This window comes from Haemaphysalis longicornis, unplaced genomic scaffold, assembly GCF_048455015.1.
Source record: "Haemaphysalis longicornis isolate Haplotype H1 unplaced genomic scaffold, Haemaphysalis longicornis Haplotype H1 scaffold_12, whole genome shotgun sequence".
Classification (NCBI taxonomy): Eukaryota; Metazoa; Arthropoda; class Arachnida; order Ixodida; family Ixodidae; genus Haemaphysalis; species Haemaphysalis longicornis.
This window is the reverse complement of record NW_027526225.1, coordinates 113,076,917-113,096,228: the sequence shown is the minus strand read 5'-3', so window position 1 is coordinate 113,096,228 and position 19,312 is coordinate 113,076,917. Positions and strand designations below refer to the sequence as shown.

At 47.4% G+C, this 19,312-nt stretch overlaps 1 protein-coding gene across 4 annotated transcripts in view; it reads right to left on the bottom strand.

The window, feature by feature from the left end:
- Nucleotides 1-19,312, bottom strand: part of Klp31e (kinesin-like protein 31E) — a 77,040-nt gene that overhangs the window by 39,820 nt on the left and 17,908 nt on the right. For all 4 annotated transcript variants that reach the window (XM_077694198.1, XM_077694199.1, XM_077694200.1 and 1 more), the window contains exons 2-11: nt 10,198-10,377; nt 8,335-8,377; nt 7,489-7,671; nt 6,180-6,236; nt 5,986-6,078; nt 3,239-3,367; nt 2,798-2,998; nt 2,232-2,347; nt 1,647-1,842; nt 823-1,082 (exon numbers count right to left, since the gene is read on the bottom strand). In XM_077694198.1, the coding sequence (XP_077550324.1) occupies nt 823-1,082; nt 1,647-1,842; nt 2,232-2,347; nt 2,798-2,998; nt 3,239-3,367; nt 5,986-6,078; nt 6,180-6,236; nt 7,489-7,671; nt 8,335-8,377; nt 10,198-10,377 (1,458 nt within the window). The remainder of the gene's footprint in view (nt 1-822; nt 1,083-1,646; nt 1,843-2,231; nt 2,348-2,797; nt 2,999-3,238; nt 3,368-5,985; nt 6,079-6,179; nt 6,237-7,488; nt 7,672-8,334; nt 8,378-10,197; nt 10,378-19,312) is intronic.

The following is a 19,312-nucleotide window of genomic DNA, read 5'->3' as shown; positions in this document are numbered from 1 at the left end:
TTGACAATGCGTCACGTGACTCGCCAGGCCAAGCTCTGACAAGGGCCGGGTTTGCCGCTGCCGGCTTGGCGCATGTGCGCTGCGCAGCTAGTTCGTGCCTGACCACATAACTCGCCGCATGCATGCAAGCTTGGCCATGAATGAAAGCAAGATTGGGCTGTGTTCTTTGAGCATTGTGTGGGAGGCTCTGAGCAGTCGTCGGCAAGTGCGTCTGACCACTCCGAGGATATCACCCGGTGAGCGGCTCGGAAAACACCGGAAACAGGACTAGAACCATAGACAAAGGCAGGCTTTGGACGAATAGTATAATAATCATGGCTAAACCAAAGGTTGACCAAGTGAAACCAAGACAACCGTGCTAAGCCAGGCACACGCTTTGCATATCCAGGGTTAGCTGGGCTAAGCCGCAGCCATTTTTTTGCCGCATTACAATTTAGGAAATATATTTCGCAGGCACTAAAAGTGTTCCTTGGGCTAGGTTATTTGCTCCATGCCCAAATGATGCATGAACCGAGAATTATGTGCGGCATCGCACCCCGTGCCACACTGCATATGACCTGGCTTTATGGAAGATTCAGTGTTCCGAAATAGAAAGTCCGACAGTAAACCACAGAGCTATGTCGTTTTCCCTGCAACGAAGTCCGAGGTCACCCAAAGTGTCCCCAGCTGCAATCACACTATAAACTTCCAACTCTTTTGTCGTAGCCTCTACTGTGCAGACCAATGTTTCAACAAATTATTTCGTCTGACGGCGTCTCCTTCGGCCACACCCAAAGCCCGCTTTCATCACTCCCCCTCCTCGGGACAAGGCAATGAGTGTACCTGAGCTCTTCGACCTCCTTGAGGTAGCCCTGGATGAGGTTCTTGACGTCTGCGCCCGTGTCAGAGTCCCCGCGGCCAACCCAAGCACCCGTGGCCTGCTCGGCGAGCAGCTCGGTGTTCTTGACCGTCAGCCGCTCCACGGTCTCCTGGAGGGCCTTGATGCGCGTCCGGAAGTTGCTGTTCTCCGTCTGCAGCATCGTGTTCTCATAGAACATGTCGTTCACCTGCTCCATGCCGTCCTCGCCCACCAGCCGCTTGCCCTGCGGGGTCGCGTGGAAGATTTTAAAAAGAATAGAAGAAAAAAGAATAGAAGAAAAAAGAATAGAAGAAAAAAGAATAGAAGAAAAAAGAATAGAAGAAAAAAGAATAGAAGAAAAAAGAATAGAAGAAAAAAGAATAGAAGAAAAAAGAATAGAAGAAAAAAGAATAGACATAGAAGTATAGAAAGATAAAAAAATAGAAATACAAATATAGAAAAATAGAAAAACAGTAGAAAAGTAGAAAATATAGGATGAAATTAGAAAAATTGGGAAATCTTGAATTCAAGTATGTATCCTTCACAGAAATAAAAATCTAAGCAACCGAAGTCCCCTCTATCACAGTTGCAATGGCCAAAAAGCAAGCCTGCAACATCGTGCTTACCCGCAAAATGTCTTGGGCACCCCGCCACTGCAATGGGCATCCTAACCATTAGAACAATTAATCCTGCTGCCCGATGGTTTCATTTTCCCCGAGCCAGCACAACTGCACCACTTTGTGGACTGCACTATGCCTCGGAAATAAAACGATCAGCATGGGCCGCAACGAGGGTGCTTGGAGGGTACCTGTTTGTACTCCATGAGCTCGAGCTTCAAGGCCTGGTTCTCCTGCCTCAGGGCGGCTATGGCTTGGCTGGACTTGTCCTGGTTGACCGTAATGCGGTTCTTGATGTTCTTGGCCCGGTTGGCATACTTGAGGGTGTTCAGGGTCTCCATGAAGTCCCGATCACACGGCGAGACGCAGGCAATCATCAGGGTGCGGCTGGTCACAGAAATGAACAGTTAGGGATACATACACACAGTTATACACAAAAGCACACACACGGATGGAGGCACGGGGAGAGATATACACGTAATATGAAGATGGCAGCCGTGGCCATGCACAGTGAGCAATTCATGCAGTCTGGAAATCGCTACATGGCCAGCCTAAACTGTAGGTGTAGAGGATCAATGTGCATTTTATCTTCTCATTAGTAAAGAGCGCTTAAAACGAGATATCCAGACACTCCTACACACTACACTTGGTATTCCGCCATGGATCTGACACCATACTTGGGTAAGCACAACTAACAGCTCCACGAAGTGTGTGTACCATTCACCCTATGCAAAAAAAAAAATGACATGCGATAAAACAGTGTCACTGCAACACACCTGTTCCCCCCTAGAGAGTCCTGAAGTAGCCTGGTCAGCTTGGAGTCTCTGTATGGTACGTGGGACACCCTGCGTGTGACATCCCCCAGTGCGGATATCACGTTTCCAAGGGCGAGCTGCAATTGCAAAACAGTGCTTAGTGAGGGTTGATGTACATTTTTTCTAATTTTCCCCAATTTTTTTTTACTTTCCTCCGTTTTTCTAATTTTGCTTTTTCTTCTTTTATCTTTTTATAAATGAAAGGTCGTGCATTTCCCAGCTCTCCGCTAATGACCAACACTGCCTCGTTCGGAGAGAGATAAAGCTTCCACTCCTCCCTCCCTCATTTCCTTCCCCCCCCACTTTTTTGTTGTATGTGTGACGGAAAGCATGGTGCAAAGCGAGCAAGGACCCTGACTCGATCGTTGCAGTCTTCCAGATAAACTAGACAATGCTAAGTGCCGTTACCGATGGTGACATTAAACAAAACAGGCCATAAAACACGACCTTCCAGCAGTTTCGGGAGGTGTTAGGAGCCCTTTCAAGAGAACTGTCAGACGTCAAGCACGACAGGGGAGCCAACTCACGAGGCCACAGTTGATGGAAATGCCCTCCTTGGCCCGGTCCCCCGTGGCCCCCGTGCGCTTCAGCCGCTCTGATCCGGCCAGGTCGACGAAGTGGAACTTGGCGGTGAGCGTCTCAAACTCGCTCATGGACGACTCCTCGCCATTCACCCGAGCGAGGCAGTTGTCATCCTGCTGCTCGCCGCCGTCACCAGCATCGTCCACCTGACAGCACGCAGGCCATGGACAAAACAGAACGGCTATTTGTGAAGTTCCAGGAGGCTGATGCCAAAACTTGCTACGTTCCACCACTAGACCTTTCCCACAGGTCATAACGCTCAGTAACCTGCAAACCATTTATTGCCAACGTGCACCGCACGCAGCCGTGCTTAACAATAGGTCAACACGACGTAGACAGAGTAAGCCCAGAGCGAAAGGAGTCGGCCATGCTGCCCGCACACTCACATCCATCTGCACCACCCTCTGCTGCTTGATGTGCAGGGTGAAGATGGCGTGTGAACGGGACGACTGCGCATTCATCTGGGTGCTGGCCGTGGTCCGCGACAGGGCACCCGCCTCGAGGCACTTCATCACCTGCACCACAGAGAGGAAACCCATCAGACGAACGTGCTAATTGAAAATCACTTGCAAGAAGTGCTTGGGTCTCCTTAAAGGGACAGACTAGCGATTTTTGTTGAGCATATTTTCTTTATACCAAGTGAAAGGGCATCACTTCAAACACCCTAACCCGAAACGGTTTTGCTGATAGTGCCTAGAGCTCTTGAAATCGGAATTTTCAGGTCTACCAGCCGTAAGTGTCCCACCCGAAAGAATGCTGGCAACCATGACACTGCGCCATGTGGCGACATTCATTAAACTGCACGCGAGATTAAAGAAAAGCTGTTCAGAGTTAGCTCAGAAAATGCCCTTTCAAAATCAGTTTTGTTTTTATTTTTGCAACAAAAACATGATTTTTGACACGCGTTTGCATCACCTGGGTGTGGAAAGGGGAATGGTCATCGCGCTTCACTGCTACCAGCAAAGAATGCGTGCCACTCGCAATTACTCTGCATCAGCGTTTGGTTTTTGTTATCAGGGCACGAATGCTGCATCCGAATTTCAACTGTCAGGTTTACACTCTGACAGTAATAATCTCTGAAGCCAGCTGAAAATGTCTAGCAGTGCCTGTTTTCAAAGCTACTTTAGAGAGTTGTTCTAAGTTCTGTTGTAGTTCTACTTACCACAGGACCATTTGCGAACAGTTTACAACAGTTTAGGTTTCGTTTCTGCATTGCGAAATTCATATTTGGCACTACTACGCAGTTACGCAACTTCAAGCCTACCTGCCATGGCACCTTGAGCGTCTGCGACTGATCCTCGAAAAAAGCATGCCGCTCCTGATTTCACCAAACTAACCCGATTTCTGCGATAAGAACTTCCGATGAAGTCAAAAGATAACACCTAGTCGCCAGATATCTGTTCCGACGAGGACAGCACTTCACCCTTACACACCACCAGCTGTTCGCCTGCCAGTTTCGTTTCCACACGAGGGTATATCCGGGGTCTAGTGCTGCTTCTTAGTTGAACTATCTAATCGGACGGAGTCTCCAATAAGTTTTCTACTGTTTCTTCTCAAAAATTTCAGGTGGCGCTACAATGTAGCAGGCTTGTATTGCTAATCTTTTTTTATCGCGCAACAGCTACTTGGCCAAAGTTTGCAGGGCACAATTCTAGCGCATCGCACCTCATTCCTGCAAGAAAGGCTACAATAGCGAGTCAGAAGATGATAGAGCACAACTTTATATTTTGAGAGATAACCGACAGTGAACGTCAACAAGCATACACCACGAAGTTCCGTTTTCAACTCCATGCATGTTTTTGCACATCGCGTGTTTCTCGGAAATACTGTGCTGGCCATAAATGCAAAGTCAGTCATTGACAACATGTTTTTACGTTACGCGGGGGCAAACTGGTGCCTCTGATAATGTCGAACCGCCGGATTTCTTCCAGGAAACCACCCGAAATTGCACATTTTGAAATGGACGTTGGGCTTCACCGCATAGCGTGAGCACCACGCGTGCTAACATTTTTTTTTATATCTGACAAACTGTTCCACACAAGTCGACATTTTCTCTAGGGTGTGTTTTTGAAATTTCTCTACAAAATGTATTATCTAATTTTTTTCTACTACCGGTAGTTTGTTATACACAACTCCTGACGAAACATTTTGACAAAAATTTTGATTTTGATATTTTTTCGCAACTATAATGAATGAAAACATTTTAAAAACTGGCGTTATTGGAAAGGCCATCAAATAATCTGCATTTTGTGTTCTGTAAGCTTAACTAATTTTCTAGCAGAAAAAAAATATTTTATTGGACCCCCAAAAATCGGTCAATTTTCCTGTGGTCACAAATGAGTTATTAAAGAGGTATATGAAAACTTGTTCCCGACTGATACAATAACAATGTGCAACCTTTTATAGTCCTTCATGCACTCTTTGAAAGGTGGCGCCGTGTTGTGTGTAAACGTTGATTTCAACGCGCGATTCAGACTTCAGAAATTGCAAAATTAGAGCAATTTTTGCCTGTGTATTAAAAAATTACTTGTGGTTACCTTAGTATACAAAACACTCGCTTTCATATGATCCAGACGACAAGCACTCCACAAAAATCGGTTGTCTGTCTCAATAAAAATTATCCGCACTAGGAGTACGGACAATTTTTAAAAATATTCGTGCTAAAAGACAACCCACGAAACAACAAGCGAAGGCAGCACCGCTTCAAAATTTTCAAAAGAACGCTTAAAAATACATATACAATTCAAGTTTACACAAATACTCATGCTAAATGGTTTTCAATAAGTACATAAACATTTCAGCAGTTTCAGTAGCTGCAAGGTTTGTAGGTCACGTGACCGGGAACACATATTGTAGGTGTCAGGACACATATCGGGACACATATTCTACACTACGAACCGCGACCCTTGAGATTTCGGAAAGGTCAATGACAAATTAAAATGATTTCAAGCAATTTTTTTCTTTATAAATTGCTTGTGCTTAGTCCACTAAATAAAACACTGGCTTTCATGCGAGCTATAGAACATGCACTCGACGAAAATCGGTTGTCTGTTCCTTTAAGGTACTTTTTGTCTGGACTTTAGCGCACCGAGCCCGTGCACATGTACGATAGTGAATTAGAGAATTGCCATACCTGCTCTGCACTCTGGACATTTTTTGTGGTGACCCCGATGGTGTAGATCTCGCCCTTCGAGTCTTCATGGATCCGAATGACAGACTTCTTGCCCTGGAACAGTGGAAAGGGCAGAGCCGAGAGCACAACAATTATCGCGGATATTTCTTTGCAGACGGAAGAACCTGTTTGCAAGCTGTTCTGAGAGACCTTACCAGTTCATTGATGTCCTTCGTAGGGTTGAGGAGGTCGATCACATCTTCATTGTACAACTGCAAAAGAATGCAGCAAGTAAGGCATCTCAATTCCCCTCGAGAGAGCTCTACACTGGACAAGATCTTGAAAGAAGACACGACAACTTGCGGCGGAATTAATCAAGCCCAAATTCCAGGGACTTCGGAGCGGGTGCCCCTGCCTTACATTTTTCCAGAGGCTTCGGCCTCCTTTGACAACCTCAACTGCGCAACGCCCTCAACTTGCCAGCCATGAAGGTCGTCAATCTGCAATAACAGCTTTGCACCTAGCGCCTACTTTCTTGTCTACTTGTACCACATTTGTGTGCTTGTGTCAGCTCACTTTTGCTTCACCGTGGGAGTGAATGCAGAAATTTAAATTTTTGCAACTTTCGAACCAGTTTTGTGATTTGCGCAGTCTGTGCAGGTTTTCAGTACTTCTGAAACTTCCAGCCAATTTTGAAGTCTTCACCAATGCAGAATAAGCAAGGATGCAAATATGTAAAATTTAATGTGATAAAATGAATTATAACATTAATAATTCATGCCATTATAATAATACTAATTATTCAAATAATAAATTGTAATGTAAGTAAATAAAAATTAAAAAATGTGAAAAAAATAAGACAACATACAAAGACGACAATACTTGCCCCCCACTCAAAAATTTTCCTGAGCCCTTGCCAAATTCTACTACGGAGGCTAAATGGGCATAAATGTCAACGACCAGCACTAGGCGTTCCAACCACCCCACAATACTTTAGTGTTCACACCACTATGCGAAACAATGCGACAAACATCCGTGTTAATTTAGTGCCCCCAAAATTAGCCTGGCTAAGCAGTGCGTGAACTATGAACAATTCCAGAAACGACAGGATACAGCAGTACGAGAAATCCCTGCAAAAACACACCAAAGTATAAGTAACAGTAATTTAACTACGGCTTGGACTGCTCAATTAGCGAAAAAGCCATCCAAAAAGCCATCCAAAAAGTCCATCCATTCTTTCCAACAGTTTTATAGGTGTCGCACTAAGCCAAGTATTTCAGTATTCCAAAAATTTCCAGTATTCCATATTCCCAAGGCAATATTCCCAGTATTCCAACAGTTCTAGAGGTGCCCCAGTATCCCCAGTGTCTATCACACTTATGTGTGTTTGCCACTGAACTTTTGTGCCGCTCCTGCTTGGTCTTTTTTCAAGACCGCAGCTTGTTGTAAATAAAATTTTAGAAATAAGAGAAAGGTAGCAGCCAATCGGGGGATGGGCTGGGCAGCGCGGCAGAAGCGGCTCACCTCCATGAACTGGACGTTGACCTTGAAGTCCGGCATGGGCTTCCCTTGGTCCCTGGCTTCCTGCTGGCGGCGGGCAATGCCCTGGAACAGGTGGTCCACCGCCCGCGGAATGATGCCCTGCTCGAAGGGGTTCACCCGGAGGTCGTAGCCCGTGCCCATGGTGTACGTCTTGCCCGAACCGGTCTGCACCAGGAGGGGAGCGAATGGTTTAGTTGTACCGTTCTACTGTACCGCTATCACTACAGATCTGGGGAAGTCCACCGTGCCCTCACTTTTTTCCTGGTTTGTCTCCTTTCCCGCCAGCAATGTTAATGCAATTACGTTTACACTACAGACCACGTTTGCATTTTAGGGCTCTCTGAAAGTGCTGTTTACACGATATTTAATATGTTGTACTGTCGCCTCCACGTTTTTGCTACAATAGTGTCCAAGGAAGAAGTGCTACACATTTTGCAAGAATGAACAAAAGCAGGCAAGTACTGTGCAGAGCAGACACAACTTCCTAACAAATTCTCCCCTGGAACAGTTATTCTGCCGATGTCTGCAGTATCCCTCCTCTTTCTCCCACTGTGCTGCAGAACCCGTCCCCAAAACAAGTCACGGTAAAAACCAGCGATTCTTCTCGGAATTAAGGCATCCCCACAGAACTTTACAGTGGGCCAGAATGGACCACAATTATTGGGCTCCCACACTAACAACTAGAAACAGTAGGGCGCCATTCAGAAAATTCGATAATCCATTCCCCAATGGCCCCTCTTTTTTGCGCTGAACAAAATGCCAAGGAGGTCATAATGCCCTCCTGGCAGGACACGTGGAAGATTGTTGTATAGAAAGCAAGCCACCTACCTGGCCATAGGCAAGCACAGTGGCATTGTACCCCTCAAAGCAGCTGGAATGGAAGAAGAAAAAAAGGTGCCATCAGTAAACCATTGGGAACATGTCTTGTGGACATTGCTTGCCCGAAGTATTAAGATCATCGTGGCATCAGAACCTAGTTTGTGCGTCTGCATAATTCAGCTTGACTATCGCCTAACCCGGCAGCATGAGCCAAGTGCAACGTAAACTGTTCAAACCTTTAAGGTGGCCATGAAGACGGAATGCAAGCATGGTTCATTCGAAACATTGCCTCATTAGAATAACACTGACACCACTTCGAAGGCAAACTTCACTCAAATAATCTGTTTAATGAGGAGACCAGAACAGGCATGCGATACCCCAGCTACTTTTCCGCACTAAGCTCATTACGTAGTATGGGCAGCTCGTTGTGAATTTTTTCGGCCTTGGAAAATCTCCACAAATAAGCATAAATTTCAAGCTTGCAGAACAAGCAGTTTGCACTTAAATTTAGTGCACGTTCTATTTACACCGGTAAGAATGGTGGGGTAAACAATGGAAGTTTCGAGAGAACACTTAGAGAAGCACTAGTGTGGACAGCTTGCTCTATGCCGGCCGAAGCTGAGCAGCCATTGGACCCGTTGAACTTGTCCGATGCAGCACTGGCCAACTGGCATAAGCGCCGTCGCTGGTTACATGACCCTGTTTGTCGAGCATACCTATTTTTTCCCGAACGATTACTTTAAACCTCAACAAACGTACGCCAGGACACGAGTTTTAGGTACACGCACAAAACGCACGATGCAGTGGGAAAATTAAAATTTTGGCTTGAAGTGTTTCACATTCGCTGCCGACAAGCACTGGAGGCTTGTATTTTGTCTTCATGGCCCCTTTAAGAGTGACAGGGAACCTGTTTTCAAAGCAACCAACTTGTGTCAGACTGGTTTTCATTGTAATTGATTGGAACCACAACACGGATGGAGCTCATTGAAGTTCTGGTCATTTTGCAATAGTCGTCTAATGCACAGCTGCTAGACTACAACGTTCTGTAGTAGTAGCTGCTTATGCAGTTAATGTGTAATGGTGGTGAACATACAACCAGAGTAGATGAAAGCCTTCTTACTAAATCCCCGCTTTTAAGTGTAGCTTGCCGCCACCTTGTGCATATCTACAATGATGCCACGCTCGATTGCAAAGATATTGGATGCCACCTGTTTGACGTTTGATATGGGCTTAACCGATGCAGTGCAATTTGCAAGGCATAGGTAATCAAGCTTGCCATCTGCTGAATGCCTCCGCACAAATTTCAGAGCATTGTAGCAGCCAGTGTCACGTAGCACATAAGTGCAAGGAGAGGGCACACATCACACCCTGTAATAGGGTAAATGATTAACAAGGAGTGCACGTTACAGCAACAGTGTGTTGCAACGTATGCAGGAAATACATCGTATTTTACATTAAAAGAATTTGAGAGGTAGCACAAACTCCAAACTAGTGTCACTAAATCCAAACATAGAACGATACGATGTGTGCACGATACGATGCAATGAAACGATATGATGCATGCATGATACGATGCAATGAAACGATATGATGCATGCATGATATGATGCAATGAAACGATATGATGCATGCATGATACGATGCAATGAAGCGATACGATGCGTGCATGATACGATGCAATGAAGCGGTAAGATGCGTGCACGATACGATACAATGAAGCGATAAGATGTGTGCACGATACGATACCATGAGCGATACGATGTGTGCACGATACGATACCATGAGCGATACGATGTGTGCACAATACGATACAAGGAAGCTATGCGACACGTGCATGATACGATACAATGAAGCGATACGAGGTGTGCTCACCCATCGACGAGAGGCCGCACGCAGGTGTCGTAGACGGTCTCTTGCTGGACGGGGCAGTCGAAGACGTGGTCAAAGGTGAACGCCTTCTCCTTGCCCACCCAGATCTGGGGCTCCCCGACCGCCACGCTGGTGCACGCATGGCACATGTCAATGACCTCCCGAGAGATCAGGGGGCGCACGCTGCCAGGGAGGAGGACAAACAAAGAGAGAAGACTAAGCACTTCACCAGACTCACCCTAATGCAGCTAAGAGAAACAATGCCACACGGCATACTACAGTGTGCAGCACCTAGAGCGAGCACATCTGGATGAAAACAATTGTTTTATGCTTAGAAATTACTTCCAACAACTAGCAAACACAGTTTTGTTAACCGCTGTCAGTAGCGTAGCCAGAAATATTTTCCAGGGGGTTGTATGCCACCAGCAAAAAAAAAAAAAAAGGAAAGATAGCCTGCGTGCAAACATTTTATTTTCATTTTCTTATCCAATTTTCCCATTTTTTGATTTGCATGTTAAAATACCCATGCGTAGTGTTAACAGCATGGACGAAAAAAGGCTGAAATGAGCAGGGGAGGGGGAGGGGAGAAATGTTTAGGGGTGGTTCTGACACCGAAACACCTTCCTGGCTATGCCCCTAACTACTGCGTCAAGGAGACAATGGAGCAAATGACTGTGGGCAAACGGAGATTTTTGCCTCTAAAGCAAATATTCAGTCAATTATTTGCTTCAAACAACCTCAAAGCGAATGACTTGAACTCCAAAAACCAGTAGCCATCAGCAACCGTGAACACGTCCCTAATAGCATCCTCGATAAACATGCGCCGGGGTTGCCTCCAAAACCGGTGCGGTGCACAGTGCCCCACGACGGTGCGCACCGGCATGGAGCGTTGATCGAGGACAAACTGAGCGGTTCTACCCTAGCGCCATCTCTTAAGCTATGAAAGCAACTCGTAAATATGTCCGCATGTGGCTAAAAAGCAGCGTAATATGACAGGGTGCCACTACAAAGTGATATTTATTGAAAGCCAATAATTATATGCCCACACAAGCCATATCCGTCACACATGCGCGACAACATACTTCACCGCTTCCACTGACAGCTACTTACAAGCTGCCTCTCATCTTCGTTCCGAGAGCCATAACACGAGTGCCTGTTATGCATGCAGTTATGTTCCACCCTTCCGCTACAGCAAAGCATGTAGGTGTTTGTGGTCTAGGCACTCCAGTAACTGTTCGTGTTATTCAATCAAACGAAACGAATGCAAAGCTCTAACTGGCTGGCAAGCTTGCATTCAGCCTCCTTTGCCATACACGAAGTTACAACCCCCGGTCCTAATTAACGCCTGTTACGAGCCCGTCGCATCGCATCGTTGTCCGATGAATTCGCAAGCAATTCATGCAACAATATATAGCCCGTTCTGCCTTCACACGAGTGCGCCGATGCTACAATTCACTGTACCAATGCGCCGTGCGGAGGAAGCCGCTTTGCCGGCGTCGTCCGCGATGCATCTCGGGATTGCACTCCGTCGCACCGTCAACTCTCGCGGTACAGTGTACCCAATTCTAGTACACTGTACTCGCGGTGTGCGACGGGGCAACGAAAAAATGCCCCGCGACGGTGCGCCCCGGTTTATCGAGGATAGACTGTGCACACCGGTGCGGTTTGTCCAACCGATGCCACAGCCTAGGTAGGAACTATACCAATGGTATCCAGCAAATGCCTTTGCACTTGATGCACCAAGCGCTAGTCCCAGGCAGGATTTGGTGAGCAGGTGCTCCAAACTGGGTTATGGTCCACGACGTCACTGACACCACTAACAGGGAGGACCATACACAGGGGTACCAAACACCACTGTGGACAGGAAACACTCCCATATTTGGAGTTCTGTGTGCCTGTAAATTCACCAAAAACCAGAACGCCGTTTTTAATGTTAACAACCTCATGTGGGCGCCCCAAAAACGGCGAAACCGAAACAATGATGTTCGCAATATCTGGCAACCATGTTCCTTCATCCCCCCCCCCCCCCCCACCCCCTTTTCTCTTTGCTTCAGCGTTCACTGTGCGCGCGTACCGAACGTGTAGAACTGACCCCAGCACGCACCCTTGCGGTGGTCATATTTCCCGTTCCCCTCCACCACTCCTTTCCACCAAAACAAAAATGCAGCTGAAATTCGTAGACTACGGTGCGCAGATCGGTAGCATCTGATAGGCACCGCGCCTGCGGCGCTTCCGTTATCTCATCCTACCGGCACAGCGTAGTCCGCTCTTCCAACGGCGAGAGAGTGCACAAGCAGCGGATGTAAGATAACACCGCGCGTGGGAAACTCAAGCCATTGTAGATCAGAGGCGTGCCTCCAACAGAGGATTCGAGCGGCCAGGCCATGGTGTGAGAAAGGAACGCCGGGGGGCCATTACCACAACAGAAGAAGAAAAAGCGGACTTCCATCCGTACCTATGCCGTAATCTAGTGGTGTTAAAGACTCAAATGACATTAGGTAGGTCGTGGTACACACCACGACAGTAGAGGCGTGATTATGATTGAAGTGTGCCACACACCCGTATTTCGCAACAAGGAAACGTGGGCGAGTTGGTAAGGTTGCACCTGGTTGTGTATATGTTTGTTCCGCTTTGTTTTCGTAGTTTCTTTCGCGTTTTTCTCCATCGTATTTTATAAGGCTTAGACGCAGACGAAAGTAACATTTCGGCTGGCGTACCCGCAAATTTTCCCGACATTTTTTCGCGGGGCTACCATGGTTGCCAGACCAGGACTGCCCTCTTGATTAGCTCGCATCATCCGTAAAGCACGTAAAGGCCGCGGATCTGTCAGCCCGCTCTGGTTACAAACCCATGGGTTTGTAACTAGAGCGGGCACCGGTATAGGCTCCGGACAGCGCCCAGAGGGCGACACGGAGCCCGCGACACCCAGCGCCCCCTTCGGCAGTATGCGCAACACTGGGTCGGTCCCCGCAAGCCGGTACGCTGCTGGCTCGGGGGCGATCTTCTTTTTGCAGCGCGGATTAAGCATATTAGTCGCCCCTTTTGAGCTTAAAACGAAGTAAGAGATTGTAAAGCAATCCTGCCACGTAGTGCATGTGAATGGAGAAGGATTTATTCGGTTGAACTTACGTATGAGAAGGCATATAAAGGCCGCATAGGCGTGATGCCCAGAAGAGAAACGCTTGTACAGCCTGACTGCGGGGCAAACATTTCTCAAGATGAACATGTTTCGCTTCAAAAGAAAACGTAATTTATATTGGTCACTCCACAAAAGAGGAGGCTTTGTCTGCAAATATATCAGACGTTGCGCGATGTTTCCGCGTGGGTATTCCATCCGTGTGAGTGCACTTGCATGCGACTCTGGACCACACGGGAGTTACATACAGGTCTTTGATCCGAATGTGATGCTCCATACATGTAACAGTATGAAATTCACGTTTGTTGGGGTATAGCGAAAGTGCGGACGTTAATAAGTGCCCGCTTCGCCGAGAAACTTTTGGGCTTCCAGTTGTAGCCCACTACGTTAGTTGCATATACGTAAACACGCCCCCAAAAAAGAAACTCATCACGAGAAGGCTTTCACAAGAAATTCCTCTGGATAGGGATGGGATGGGGGAGGGGTAAGCAGAACATCTAATAGGCGAATCGGAATAAATTATGGAATATTCATATTCGGGCATTTTTTTTCTCTACACGCCAACGGGTTCGGCAGGAGACCTCCCATAGGAAGGAATAGTAGCGCTTTTATTACCGTCAACACTTTTGCAACAAAAGTCACGGGAGAAAAAATTCAGTTCCCTGAGCACACCCCTCACTGGTCCGGAGTGACCGCAATCACAACGGATGGGATAAATAAAGTTTGTCCTCCTCCTCCTCCTCCCCGAACGCGAAATTTTTTTTCCTATGTACATATGTTCCAACTTTGATTGCGGCACGTCTTAGCTCTGTTTTTCATTGCTTTTCAGTTGCTTAGACAATAATTTCATTGTTTCTTTTGCAAGAAGAGGCGGTGATTTTATGCTATCCAAATGCTCGCGAAACATTTGGGAACATTAACGCCAATATGTGTCCGCACCCCATATGTGGTTATATGTATTTAATTCGGCGGTATAAGCACGTGGAATATTAGATGAAGTAGAGTAGAACCACTGGGTGATAAACTACTCTGCTATACCTGTGTTCGAGGGCCCTCTTTGTTACCAAATTTAATGCGCACTTGTGTGTATTTACCGCCTGCTAGCCACCCTACTAGCAAGCTTCTTGTACACCAAGGCAGCATGTAATCTGCTCGCTTAATGTGGGCCTTTCAAGATTCAGTAAACATGCTCGGTATCTACGAAAAAAAAAAAAACATAGAAGAAGAATCCGCGGGAGAATGCAAAGCCTTGAACACATGCTTCCCAGTTGTGCTAGCCTACGGCTCGGCAGCGAGGCGACAGCATTTTATCAGTGCCCCGTTTTATTTGGAGGCTTCCCCCCAACTGTATAACATTTTGCATGATTTTGTTGCACTATGTAGTACATATACGCGCAAATAACGGTATAACAAACGTTTTTTTGCTAAGTTGCGTTCACTGGCGCTGAAGGCGGTCGGCGCGGCGGGACCGACCCAGAGTTGCGCGTGTCTGTCGCGGCTGGCGCTGCGCTCGCGCGGCAAACTTCGCTGTCCGGAGCCTATATATGGCACCAGTGTACTCTCACTATTCAGTGCCGAATACTAGTTCAGACATTTTTGAATACTGAAGCTGATTTCAAAGCTAATTAATGTCCAGCAGTGCAGACTCGACCAATATTTGGAGATTTAAAAAAAATCGCAAATGCTAAACTGTGGCCACTTTCTCCCTAGTTTGTTTCTTCACGTTTCCACATTGTAAAATGCCAGATGGGTTTTCGGTACCCATTAATATAAAAAAAATAGACAGAATTGAATGACCGGAGATATAGAGATATAGATATAGATATATAGAGAGATATATATAGATATAGATATATAGATAGAGATAGAGAGTTAAGGCTGAAAGTTGGGCTAGTTGGTGTTGACTTAGATGCATATTACCAGCGAAAAAACAGACAGGGACGAGGAAAGAAGCAGACGGGACACTCGCTAGACTTCAACTGAAAAGTTTACAATTTTTATGAATAGCTCAAAGGGCTTAAGGTTCACTCATGAGGTGCCAGTGAATGGCAGTATACAGTTTTTAGATGTGAACCTACAATTGCGTGATAAGCACATTTGCTGGGCTTACCAACCTCGATCTAAAAAGCAGATTTTAAATTACGGTTCGGCGCATTCAAAGGTGGTCAAGCGCGGTATAGCGATGAACTGTCTGCGCGGCTCCCTGGACAAGTCATGCCGCCACAGGGTTGCTGAAAGTATGGACGCGCAGGTGGCCCGCCTGACATGTTCTGGGTTCCCCCGTGAACTGGTTGCCTCTGTGGCTGAAAGCCTCATAAAAAAGGTTAAGGCGGGTACTAGTTCTCCAAAAGGAGACGCCGACAGCCAGCCTAGGTTGCGGAGGGTAGCAGTAGCATATGTTCATCAGCTCACACACCGCTTGAAAAAAGTGGGCAAAAAATGCGGTGTAAATGTACTGGCTACTGCCCCTGGGAAACTATTGCGGATGTGCCCATCTGTCAATGAAGATAAGAGGCAAGGCTGCACAATAAAGCATGCCACCAGGTTTGTTCCCTGCAGAACTGGCGTTGTTTACAGCATTCCCTTGCCCTGCGGCAAATGCTATGTAGGGCAGACGGGGCGATGTATAAATGACCGTCTGAGGGAGCATCGGGCTGCAGTTTCATCGCTTGCTGGGGGGGGGGGGGGGGGCACTTGGCCGACCATTGTAGGCGGTGTCCTGGTTGTGTTCCAGCATTTGGTGCTACACGTGTCTTAGATAGCGGGCGCGACCAAGCAAAGCGCGAAATTTCTGAGGCTTTCTATATTCAAAAGGAGGCAGTTAACTGTATCAGTAAGCCTTCCATCGCTCTGACGGCAAAAGAGCTGAATTTTTTGCAAGGCCGCATGCGCGGGATGTAATTTGGTTGTGTGGGTCGTACGCATTTAAGATTGTGGACGGTTTTATCTCTTTTGTTTGTTTTTATCACTTGCAAGGGCTATCATTCTTGTCTGTTGGCATTTTCATATATTACGTGTTTCTTGTGTAAACTTTTCAGTTGAAGTCTAGCGAGTGTCCCGTCTGCTTCTTTCCTCGTCCCTGTCTGTTTTTTCGCTGGTAGATAGAGAGATAGAGATAGAGAGACCAATTGTTTTCACGGAGGAGTTGGCTTGGTGTCTTGGACAAGGACAACCACCACACAAAAAGGCTGAGGCTCTGTTAAGCCAAGGCAGAGGCTTGAGCGTTCGCAAAATTTTAAATTGTAATACAATTCAGGTTGTTGCAGTTAGCCGCTAAGGCGTGTTTATTTTGTCTTTTCGCTGTCTGCTTCTTCGCAAGCCTTATTCTGCGCAAAAGTAACGGTCCACTAACATTCATAGTACTGGAATCGTAAGTCATCGCAGTCTGCGTGACCGTCCATGGATGCAGCTATGGTTATGCAAACCAGAGCCGTTTTAACCGTTCTTAGCTTCTACTGTCCCGGCGACCAGTGCACGCAGTGCCCCAGTGAATACAGCAGCAGCTGCGAATGGCCAGCGCGGAAATTCAAGCAGAAATTCAGAAACGTTGCGGTCGTACCCAAATCCCCGCCGCAGCTAGCCTTTCTAGAAGTTTCCGCTACAGTGGTAAACAGAATAAAAGCAACGTATTCGTCATCTTGACCATCACCAGGAAATTTCCCGCACCAGCGGCCACGTTTCTCCGGTCGGGAAAAAACCTGGCAGTCCGTCGTCCGCCCTCTTGTACAGCCTGCGAATCCTCCTGCCGGAAATATAAACTGGAAGCTCCTCCAAGTCTCTCAAGGACGTCTGCTTTAAAGCCAAGTGCAAGCGACCGTTGCAAGCGGGCCAGGAACAGGAAGTCGCGCAAAGCAAACACGGCCCTCGGGAGGTCGCGGCCGTACGTATACGGGGTGAAGACGGCCACAAAAGCGGCCGGGAACAAGCAAGCCGGCGATAAGCGCGAGCCAGGCGAGCACCGAAACGTGTCAGACCCGCCGCCTTCGTACACGGAGAGCGGCTCCAACCAGGGCACACAGCGCACATCAGAAGCGCGCTGCCATCGTCACGATTACGAGCCGGCCCAGGGAAGACCGCCGACGCATCGAACGCCGAGAAATAAAACGAAGCAAAGGAACTTCGCAGCTGCTGGACGCCGCAAACAAGCGGCAACACGTGCACAGCGGAGTCTTCCCAAGGGAGCGCTCACGATTAAACACACCCACCACGGCGACGAATGTATAAGCGATCGAGTAGTGGCGCCGCAAAGGAAAAGGGAACGTTGAAGCGTGGTACGCGGGGCTCGAGTAACGTTACGGGAGGTATCGGCGAGGAAATTGACCCCCCGAGTCGGCCCCACGGAAATTGGAAGACCTCAGTCGGACCGTAATAGCTAGGCGTCGCTCACGCAGAAGGTACGCGCGAGCGGGCTGAGGCCGCGGCAGGCGATGCGTCCACGTCGAAGCTTCGAGAAGAACCTTACTCAAAGAAAGAGCCGTCTCAGTACGCTGTGTTGTCCGCATTGTGCTTTTTTTTTTTTTTTTAATGACGCCACCACGAAAGAAGAAAGCTGCATTGTCTGGCCGCCAGCTGCTCGAGCTCGTTTGCCGGGTTTCGCATACTTTGATTTCGGCCCTCGGAAGCGGAATGCCCAGGCGGTTGAAGCTCTGCATTTAGATGGTTGTGTTGTGGTCGTATAGACTCATTACAGGACACACAGCAATAAAATTTGTCGTTTCGTTACCCCACTGTACAGAAACGTCAAATCAAGGGTTTGGCGGAACCCGTCTGGTCTGGATGCATTTTGATGAAGAAAAACCAGGAAGCTGAACACAAGTTAGTTGGAGTTTAAAAGGAAATTAACGTTTCGGCTTCCACACGGAACACGATTGCGACCAAGGCTTCCGTGTGGAAGCCGAAACGTCAATTTTTTAAACTCCAACTAACTTGTGGACGGCGTCCTGGTCTTTAATCCAGAAACGTCAGAGCTTTTGCGCACCTCGTTCGAAATTTTTTTTTATTGTTACCATGCTTTCAGCTGACTAGACGGTATTCCGCCAAACACCCAAAAAAAAAAAACACGGAAACGCTCATTTCTTCCTGCAAATAGGTTATTGCAACACAAGGTAGTAGTGCAATGGCTGCCAAAATATGCGAAGGCGTGCTTTGCGTTCCACGAGCTTTCGAGCAGCAAAGTAACGCGAAAGTCGCGAGTCAGTTCAGCGACGTTGCGACCCTGACACGCGCCTTCTGCGGTCGCCACCGCAGCCAAAAAGTACTCGGGCAGAGCTCGCGTAGCGCCAGGGAGTACCGAGATTTCGCCACGGATCCCACGCATTCACGCCTGCTGTTCCCTCGCCCCGCTTTACCGCATAACGCTCGTTCATTAGCGTCCGCTTTCGCAAAAAAAAAAAAAAAAAAAAAAAAAATGAAACGCCGCCTCCGCGTGCAAGCGGCTAAAAGCACCCCCGCCGCTTTTTACGCACATTAAAATCGCGGAAGATGGGAGACTGTCCTCACGATCAGGATACTAGTTCTAACAATAACGTAATTGGCAGGGCGCGATAATTGACAGGCGTACAGGGCGCAGGTCTTAATAGAAGCTTGCAGCACTTTCACTCGCGATAATACGTCCTTTTTTCGCCGGACAAAAACAGCTCATACGTTAAACACCTCGCTCCAGTTTTTCCACACTGGTTACTCGTATATTATGGACTACGAAAGCAGCAATTCTGAGTTATTTCTCTGCCACACGGCAGCCCGGAGTACTATGTGCGGTAGTTTTCATTAGTTCAGTACTTACAACATCGCGCATGCATTCGACGGTTTGTCGGGCTGCTATAGGAAGAGAAATAACCTAAAATTGCCACTTCCTTGGTCCGTAAACTCTTGATCGTGGCTTTACGCACAATGGCCTAGCTACCCCGTGGAGAACGCTGTTATTTTAGCATCCTGGAGGCGAATAGAGAATTGCAACCTTCAACATCTTGCCGCCAACCATGC